At 31.9% G+C, this 10,967-nt stretch overlaps 1 protein-coding gene across 1 annotated transcript; it reads right to left on the bottom strand.

The window, feature by feature from the left end:
- Positions 1-8,828: 8,828 nt before the first annotated feature.
- Positions 8,829-10,566, bottom strand: LOC131850136 (uncharacterized). Its single transcript, XM_059200311.1, has one exon. It carries the CDS (start codon positions 10,499-10,501, stop codon positions 8,870-8,872), a length of 1,632 nt encoding a protein of 543 aa, XP_059056294.1. The 5' UTR covers positions 10,502-10,566; the 3' UTR covers positions 8,829-8,869.
- Between the last annotated feature and the right edge of the window lie 401 nt (positions 10,567-10,967).

Genomic DNA, 10,967 nt, shown 5'->3' with positions numbered 1-10,967 from the left:
AATGTGATGGATTGGATAATTCGATGATGTTGTGATATATAATATATGATAATAGGTTCTGGGACAGCAGGTACATAGGACGAATGGATTTATATATAGAAATAAAATATTTTAGGAAATTCCGAAAGAAAAATATAATGTCACTTTTTTGCAATAATAATTTTTTAATACATTACTTTTTAAATATAAAAATTAAACTAAAAAGAGGTTTCATAACAATAAGATTTATAAAATTGTGTTTTATGTGTGATCTGTAGCAATACAAAAAGGTCGAAGCTCAGCGTGGAACATTGTTCAGGGAACAAAACACTGATTTTCAGCTTCAACCCATTTGAGGGTACGTGAAAATAATAATTAAAATAAATATAAAATAAAAAGGAGCAATATTATTAGTGATTGTCTGTGCGGTGTGTGTATAATAAAAATAATGTAAATAGTTCAGAGTATAATTTGATATAATTTTAAGGATCAACAAAAAGATATATCTATGTATTTGTATCAGTTATCTGGTACCCATAACACAAGCTTTAGCTAGCTTAACTTGGGTCTAGATGGCGCTGTGTGAATTGTCCTGAGATTATTATTATTATTACATATATTCTTGTGATAAGTGTAATGGTTAACAACTTAATATCTAACATATCAACAGATTACGATGTATAGTGACGATACAGTCGGTTACAATAGAACAAGTGTAAAGTAAGAATAGCAAATAGAATAGAAATAGGAATAGATGATAAGGAAATATAAGGGAAAAGAGGCAAAATGTAAATTAAAATTTTTTAGCGAGCGTTTGGTAGACTAGTTCCGTTGTTGTTCACTTCAGCTTTCTTAAATCTGCCCAGACGATTACGGCAGATGTGTATTGTCAGCAATTGAGAAACCATAGGAAAAGTTAGGTGCTCAACAACCGAGGCTGGTCAATTGCCGTAGGCCACTGCTGCTTCAGGACAACGCTAGATCACACACTGCACAACAGACAGTTACCAAATTAGAAGAGCTTCAATTGTAATGTCTACCGTACGGTACGGCTCCCCGGACCTTGCTCCAACAGATTACCATTTATTTCGAAATTTGGATGACTGATTGGGAAAAATTCAACTCCGATGGGGCAGTTCAAACTGTCTTCAAAGATTTTATTGATTTCCGTCCAAAAGGTTTTTTTAGTAAAGGGATTAATGAAATTCCTATGAGATGGCAAAAGTACGTAAATAGCAATGGTACATACTTTACATTATTATATTTTGAAAAAAAAAACTTCAGGTTACTCCCTTACAAAACGCCAACTTCATATGTTAGGACCTAATATTATTCAGACTTATATTTATAATGACAGCACCATCTTTGACTAGTTATTTAGAAAAAAATTCTAATCAAAAATAGTGTCCATAAAATAAAAAAAAATTACATGAAAGAAAACCTTAATATCTTAAATTATTGCGCCGCCACGCAACAAAGCAAACGGCAATTTAATTTCTATATAGGTACATGATTTCTCGAGTTCTCGACTTTTCTCGAGCTTGATTTCCCGGGAATTCTCGAGTCGAGAAGAATGAACCCTAATGTATGTAGCCGGAGCGGGTAGCTGGTGTCATATAATTTGTTAAATTATAGTTTAACATAAATACCTACTAACTGTAGCAGTTAATTGTCACATGTCCGATTATGCTGGTGCGCACTAGAAATAATGGCAGTGTGTTTGTAGGTCACTATCACGCACGCAACTCTGCAATGAATGGTGCATAACATTTAAATGTGGCTATCGCACGGGTTCGATTCTTGTGAAATTCACTTTCCACTGCCTTCGCTACTAAGTAATGTGCATTGTTATGTAATCATTATTATTATACTTTATTTGTGTGTGTCATGAGTGTCATTGTTTAATATGATTTTGAATACAACAACGTACATACAATATGATTATTATGGGGGATTTTTTTTTATATGTATGATAATGGAATGATGCACCCCCCTGCTCTAACGTTTTACGCTGGCGGGACACCAGTGGAGGATGATAAGATGAACATGAAGTCAGGTCAGTTAGCCCATCGTGATAAATTCACCAGGAATTTAAGGGGGATTGTTAGTAATGTGGACTTATGACCTCCATGCGGTCCCTCTGGAAACCTTCATGATAAATTCCTGGTGAATTTGTCACGATGGGCTAACTGACCTGACTTCATGTTCATCTTATCATCCTCCACTGGTGCCCCGCCAGCGTAAACCGTTGGCGCAGGCGGGTGCACCATTCCTTTATCATCCATAAAAAAAATATGATCATTATTACATAGTATTAATAGTATAAAACAAAGTAGCTGTCGCTATCTGTCCGTCCCTATGTATGCTTAAATCTTTAAAACTACGCAACGGATTTTGAAGCGGTTTTTTTTAAATAGATGGAATGACTCAAGAGGAAGGTTTATATATGATACATGTACACCCGTCCGAAGCTGGGGCTAGTAGCTAGTATGAAAATTAATTAATAATATAATTTATTATTATTGTTACCTAATATTAATACTAGATTTAAAGACAAACTTGCTGTCCCCAAGTATCGTTTAGTAAAATGCAATAGGTCTTTTATTGGAATAGGTACAAAAAATTACAATAAGCTACCAAAAGATATATTGGATTTAAGGGTAATAAATTCAAACTAACTGTTAAATCATATTTACTGAGCAAAACCTATTACTCTCTAAATGATTACTTGAATGACGAGCGTGCAAGGATAGTTATTTATGATTCACAAATTTCATTTAATATTAGACATAGACATCTATATAAATATACATTGTAAATAAAATAGCATTTAAAAAGAAAATAAGTAATACAATTTAATTTCTTGCCAATTCTTCTCAATTGGATCTATATACTGAACTGGGCGGTAGGGAAAAAAATATAGTCTACAAAAATCGACGTTCATAAGCGACTAAAATATCCTACATGAATAAATGATTTTTGTATTTGAATTTGAATTTATTCACTTTGGTTACAGTCCAAAAGAGATGTGGATATTTTATCCACGATATAGTGTAAGTTCTCTTCCTTCTATTATTTCGATTAATGATTAGGTAATTCAGATCTTAAAAAGTACTCAAGGAAGTTAATTTATTGATGAATATTGCGCTTTTTCTTTAAACTAACAGAGCATGGACAACTTCCTATCCTAAAAACCGCAGACGCGGTGACGTCAACGGAAGTTGTGTGCTTGTCTGTTCCGATAGAAAAGATAATTTAGATTTAACTAGACAAACTATGTTTATTGACAATTTGGCTAGACCACTGGCAGAATTTAGCGGTTAGCGTTTTAGCACTACATCATTTCTATACAGTCACAGATTCAATATTCTCTAAGAGGTATATCTACATCTATCTACATTGATCTGGTCCTTTCTGTAAACCAAGTGTTTTAAAGTTATGTATCTATGAAAACCTAATTAATAAACCAGTGAAGTATACAGCCGGGTCTAGATTGATCTGCTCCTTTCTATTAAACAAGTTTATTAGGAAAATTATGTATTTATGAAAACCAAAATTAAAAAATAATGATAAGGTAACAAAGGATGGCGTGAGCAGTATCCATTTATAAAGGAACGCCTGAATCCTTCACTGCTATTTTTTTATTGGGTTGTTTGGGCTATTGTCAGATGTTTGTAGCACCTGTAGCACTGCGACCTACATAGATCTATTGTGCTCGCCCTTTTTCAAAGTTCGCTACCTAGAGCCGTCAGGGACAAGAATTGAAGGATATTCTTAGGAGCGATGGTTTTTATCTCCTCGGGAAAGAGTGTAAACTTTCCAAAGGAGATATTTTGTTTATGCATGAGTGGGCTACAACAATATAGGATGTGTAGTGGCGTTTCCTCTTCAGTTTGGCAGAATCTGCAGATTTTTGTCGTGCATAGGCCTAGTATAGCCATATGCTTGTTTAATTTGCAATGTCCTGTGAGGGCCCTAGTCATCATGCATATGTTGTTTTTACTCAATAGCAGTAGTCTATTGAAGTATTTGTTTGAGTAGCCCGATAATTTCATTGTTAATTGTAATTGTTTTTTTTATAATGAATAAACCATTTATCGTTCGAATAATTGAACTCACGACCATCATGCTGTGGCGCGTTAGTAAGATGAGTACCGCTAGGTCACCAAGGCCACCAATGAGCTGAATACCTTTAAATTTAAAAAAATATATATTCGACATGGTTATAGCATATTTGGACGAAACTGTTATTATAATTATAATTGGTTATTTCAACTTCATTAAAACAATCGCGTAACAAATCAAACAAATCGTTCCAGCAAATAAATATTAAAATGGTTATATCAAAATAAACCATATAATAAATATTTATATGGAAGAAAAGTAATTAGCGATAAATCACTACTACAAGTAATAATGTAAAATTAATGTTTTTTTAACAACACAATACATGTAAATTCTTCATTTCATTTTTTATTTATGTTTACCCTTGATATTGGGGGGATGGGATTGTTAGTAATGTGGACTCATGACCCCATTACTACGAGTAGCAATGTACCATATCAGGTTGACCTCCACGCGGTTCCCCCTGGAAACCTTCGTGAAAAATTCTTGGTGAATTTGTCATGATGGGCTAACTGACCTGACTTCATGTTCATCTTATCATTCTCCACTGGTGCCCCGCCAGCGTAAACCGTTAGCGCAGGCGGGAGCACCATTCCATTATCATCCATAACAAAAATAAAACTCTTGATATTTGGCAGTTTGTATTCTTAAAAATGTAATTCTGAACAACAGGAACAACACGCTGGAAACTTCCAGCTCTTGTGAAAAGTCTGCGTTCCAATTAAGTGGTAGAAAAAAAATATATGACTATTCAATAGTACTTGTATTATTTCTATTTCTATTTCTTAATCGACATCACAGTATGGTGTGTTAATACGACAAAAAATATATTCTAATAGCAAATTATTCTTAAATTTGCTATTTCTCTATTCTATTTTTGAATAATCGAATTATCTTTAAGACATTATTCAAGTCAATCACATCAGTGTCTGGTGGTGGGTGGTCATTCAACTCTGCGTCTACCATGTTATAAATTGAGACAAATTTAATGTTTAGTTTTAATTATTTTTGACATTTTCATAAAAAATATTAATTGCACATTTTAACCCACTCAACACTTCCTATGCCACGCTCTATTGGGTTGACTGGAAGAGATCTCTTTTAGACACTGTCCTGAAGACAATTGCTTGTAAAGTAGACTGTCCCATTCTAAAACACTGGGTGGGACAGGTAATATGTTAAAAGTTACATTTTTATTTTATTATATATTTTATTACTAACATAGGATAAGTTATGTCATTATGTCATTAAGCTGTTACTAACACAATGGATCATGTTGTCTGAAATAAAAATTATTATTATTATTATTATTATTATTATTAGAGATAGGTCGTTGTTAACATTAGATGTAATTAATATACTTACAAATGTATTTAAGTGCAATAAAGAATATTTAGATTTTAAAATATTTGTTTTAGTTAACAATGAATATATTTTATTTAAATTTTAAAGTTTAAATGTTCTAATCTTAATTTATTAAAAAAAAAAATTACTTAATTTTTTTATAAACTAGAATTAGATACCCTGTTATTACAAAAAGACATGATTATAACTGTAGATATTTTTTTATTGAAACTTGGAATAATTTGGCGATATTTTAGTTCAGTTAGTACATACACCAAAATAACATTTTTTACAATTTTTGTCTGTCTGTCTGTTTGTTCCGGCTAATCTCTGAAATGGCTTTTGGCAGGTAGCCGATGTAATAAGGAGTACCTTAGGCTACTTTTATTTTAAAAAATATTTAGAAAAAAAAAATTAAATAAATAACGTTAAATTCTACGCGGACGTAGTCGCGGGAACAGCTAATAAATGATGAAAAGAGTAATGTATAGACGTTTATTACAGTCAGAAGTGATATAAAATAAATTGTAAATAATGAACACTCATATTTTAAATATGGATAAAAAAAATGTAAAACTGCCTATGATTCTCATTGTAAGTCTAACAATACTGTTACTCAATACGTAATGATCCTTCTTATCTGTTTCTATGCTGAAGTAGTAATACGTGAGATATGAAATCATATCATATTTTCATATTATTTTATTCAAAAATGTAACAAATCTCGTTACACAATAGCACGTCAATAGTAATTATCAAATAAACATTTTTAAGATAATTATGTCACAATTACAATTTTAAATATTCAAAATAATTAATTAAATAATATATAACTTTAAAATTCAAATTCAAAAATCATTTATTTATGTAGGACATTTTAGCTGCTTATGAACGTCAAATTTTTACATTATATTTTTTTTCCCCTACCGTCCAGTTCGGTATATAGATCCAATTGAGAAGAACTGGCAAGAAACTCAATTGAATTACTTTTCTTTTTTTAATCCAGTTTATTTACAATGCATAGGTATTTATATAGGTGTCTATGTCTAACATTAAATGAAAATCCCGAACATGAAAACTATTGCCATGCACGCTCGTCATTCAAGTAATCGTTTAGTGAGTAATATGCCTTGCTCAGTAAATATGATTTAACAGATGTTTTGAATTTATTTAAGGGTCCTTTGGTATTGTAAAATTTTATACCTATTCCCATAAAAGACCTATTGACTTTTTCTAAACGATACTTGGGGACAGCAGCAGCAGAAAGTAACAAATGTATAAATAGTAACAGCAGAAATATATAAAAAACAATACTACTATATAAAAAAAAATATGAAGAATACTAAAGCAGCGCATCTGCAGTGTGACTCCAAAGTTTTTTAAGGCGAGCCTTAAAAGTGTAAACCCATGAAGACAATCTGACCTCCGTTGGCAGAGCATTCCAAAGACGATTCCTTGTTTTATTGTTTTTGCAAGTCGTAATCTTGGTAATTCTAATTTATGTCCATTTCGTGCCTTGTCATCATGGTTATCCGCCTTTTAATCATCTATTGATATCAAGAGAAAGTTTCTGGAAAACTATCCATGATAAGGAACAGTAATATTAATAAATAAATAACACTAAACAATTGACAGTGCCATCTAGTCCTACGGTAAGCAGAGCTTGTGTTATGGGTACTAGACAACTGATATAACTGACACTCGATGGTCTAGTGGTTTAGCACACCGCCTTACTTCCGATGGTCGCGGGTTCGATTCCTCGCACGGCACAAACATTTGTATTTATGAATATGATGATTGTTTGTATCGGTCTGGGTATTTTCTATGTACAATATTTATGTATTTACGAAAAATATATATCTATGTATTTGGATCAGTTATCTAGTACCCATAACACAAACTTTAGCTAGCTTAACTTGGGTCTAGATGGCGCTGTGTAAGTTGTCCTGAGATTATTATTATTATAAACAAGAAAGTTTGAAAGTATGGATGATTGTTTGTTACTATTTCACGCAAAATCTACTCAAAAGTTTTTTTACGAAACTCTACTTATACCTATAGAATAAATACATAGGCTATAAATTTCATAAGGGTGAAACCGCTGGGCACAGCTAGTAAAATATAAATAAAATACATCCAAACCGATACCAATAATCATACTCATGAATACAAATGTTTGCACATAACAAATATCTATTTCGTGTAATATATGATACTATGTAAATGTGAATCAAGTAAAATCTATATTATTTTTGTACACAGACAAAGTAATCTAGTTATCTATACAACTACTACTCCTGTTTATTATATACAGTACATATATAATTATTATAATAATAATTTAAACTAGTTGTAAAATAAATAATACTATATTCTCTCACATTATAAAAATATGCGTTTATGTAAAAGCAAATGTAGCTAATCTGTAAATTTGCCAATATAAATTTAAACGGCGTTCTTTTAAATTAGTCACTCCTAACTCTATTCCTGGAATATCAATAATCAAAAGTCAGGTAGAAATACATTATATAAATAAGTAAATTGATTGTAACAATTGTTTGTGATTATAAATAAATAAATAAAAAAACAGAAAGGCATTATACATCAAAATTATGTATTGCAGAATCTTGTACCAACTTAAGTTAAGAAAATATTAGTACATTACTCACGAGAACAATATTCATATCCGCCGAATACTTTTATGGCATCAGAACTCTAAAATATATATTACAAAGTAATATGTATTAGTGCCCAAAAAAATCTATGTTAGGGTTAATATATAAGTTAAATGATGCAATAAATATTCCATATAAATAAACATGGATATACCTATGATAGTCTGACCTTTTATAGCGCGCATATATTAAGGCATTTATAGATAAAAAAATATATATTTTAGATATTTATAGATCGACTCTGTTAAAACTGGAACTCTATTTCAATGTTAAATTATACATTAATAGTGTTCCATTTTTATCTACAACTAGCTGTTCCGGCAAACGTTGTTTTGTCTTAAAATAAAAAAAAAATTAGGGATGGACTACCCCTAACATTTAGGTGGATAAAAAATAGATATTGGCCGATTCTCAGACCTATTCAATACGCTCACAAAATTTCATGAGAATCGGTCAAGCCGTTTCGGAGGAGTATGGGAACGAAAACTGTGACACGAGAATTTTATATATAAGAAGATGTCTTCCGTTTACGAAAATAACTTTAAGAAATAAGAAACCTGAATCGATTGAAAATATCTACTTAAATAATAAACATTAAATACAGAAGTGATAAACATTTTATTCAACTAAAACAATACAAAATTGATTCTCAATCAATAATAAGAATAAATATAAAAAGAAAACAAAAATATAAAACTATATAACAAATTCTTTTAATAAATAAAAAATATTCTTGTTTTCTTACTTCATTTTCTCATATACGCTCGTATCAAATGTAAACCGATGCAAATTGCAGCTGTGTACACAAAAAAATGTATACCAGACTTGCAGTTTATTTCAGCCAGCCACCTTTCAAATGGTCCATGTCTCAATAACGTAGGCCACTCCGCGGTGCTAACATCTTCATATGTCTGGGCTTGAGGTCGCAAACAACTTAATAAATGTAGATACGCAGTGTGACCCGCTTCTAAAGAAGCTGCCACATCTCCATCTGCAAAAATATCTAATGCACCCCATTCTAGAAATCCAGTACGACCTCCACTAGTGAATTTTCTCAGAGCAACGTAATCACCACAACGTGGAACAAAAACATCGGCTATATTCGTCTCTTTGTAGTTTACAGGATTCGCTGCCTCTTCGCCAAATAATTTAACCAGTTGAGCTATCACAGCATCTTTTGAATCATCATCGTCATCACTATCTCTTACCATCAAATAACCAACAATAGCTGCATATTTATCAGTACTTCCAGTTGTAGATAGTTTTGGCTTTTCCATAGCCCATATTATAGGACCTTGTATACTTAAAATATCGCCACTGTAACCTTGAGGTCTCCAAATATTCTGCTCATATTGAATCAAAAACTTTTTAGCTCGACCTTCACTCATTTGACTTGTTATAGAAGCCTGTTCTTTCGTCAGCAACTGGTCTTCAAATTTAATTTTAAGGAGCTGATCAGGTCGTAATGCCATAGCTAATAGATTGCAAACGTAGTTAGTGTCTCCTTTCATCGTTTCTAAAATAACTTGTTCGTCGGAGTATGTGCGAATTTCCTTAATACTTTTAGTTGGCATTGTAATATCTGCTATACTTTTCTGTAATTTGCTAGATAATCTTTGCCTGCAATACCCCAAAAGTTTCTCACGGAACCTTGTGTTGTCTCCATCTAAATGATTTCTTGTACTGCTGGTTCTGTAACACTGGTGAAGGTAGAAAAGGACAGAGATAGTATCTGGTGGTGCACCACAAACCAACCTGACAATAGTCCGCATAATTTCCCTTGAAGTAGAAAACAATAATGCATCACAAATGTGCCGTTCCATAGTAGTCTTATCATAGTACAATAGTCTCTTTCTATTAATTTTAGTGTCTGATCTATTAGTCTGAAAAACGTCTATAACAGATTGATCTAGAAGCGCTTGATACTGATTAAGTTCAAATCTCTCCATTATATTCAAATAATCGAAATCATGATAATCGCTCAGACACTCAACTGTACTCCCATTTAGGTGTTGAAATAACTTGCTCAGTTTCGTTTTAGTATTTTCTGGCATTAATATAGCATCTGGCAGTGGTATATTGAAGTCTTTAGAGTACATAGTGATGTAATGTCGGGCAACATTATCTGCTACTTGTTTAACTGTATTATCTTCTTCTAATTCTGTAGTGTCATCATCGAAGTCTTCTAGAAAGGCGACATTACATTTAGAAGGTGTTCTCGATGGTCCAACTAAGTCAAGTACCACGATTGCCATTGTATCACCGAATTTCCTTTTTAATTTGTGTGCTGTGACGATTCCTGGGAGGCTGCATCCAAGTATAATAACATCTGCTTTAATACTCTTTTTGTTATTCTTACTCGGTCTATGGTACCCCATCGTATTTGCTTACCATAAGGAATTTAAAGGTTTCTATAATAATATGATTTATAAAAGAGACATTAGTTATATAGCAATTGCAAAAGTCAGTTAGTACTGTCAAACTTTTTACTTGATTTATATGTGATAAAATAGTTTTTATTTAAATTTGTTGTTTAATACGAATCATAAAATGTATGTGTATCTAGTAATCTTCGAGAGATTTGACGTCAAATATTATTTCCTTTTATTTATCAATCAGATTTTATTGAAAGAATTTACTTTATTTAAAACTAGCTATCCGCCCCGGCTTCGCACGGGTCACTCTATCTATTGCTAAAAAATGCATTAAAATCCGTTACGCAGTTTAAAAGATCTAAGCGAACAGACAGCGGAAGATGTAAAAATGACAAATATTTATAAGACTTATATTTATAAGAAATTGCTTAGTTATATTTTTTCTGTATCTGGTACAATACAGTGCATA

Source organism: Achroia grisella, unplaced genomic scaffold (genome assembly GCF_030625045.1).
Source record: "Achroia grisella isolate CSIRO2021 unplaced genomic scaffold, CSIRO_AGI_Agris_v1 utg11170, whole genome shotgun sequence".
In the NCBI taxonomy this organism is placed as follows: domain Eukaryota; kingdom Metazoa; phylum Arthropoda; class Insecta; order Lepidoptera; family Pyralidae; genus Achroia; species Achroia grisella.
Note: the sequence above shows the minus strand (reverse complement) of the source record. Positions and strands in the feature narration are given on the sequence as shown.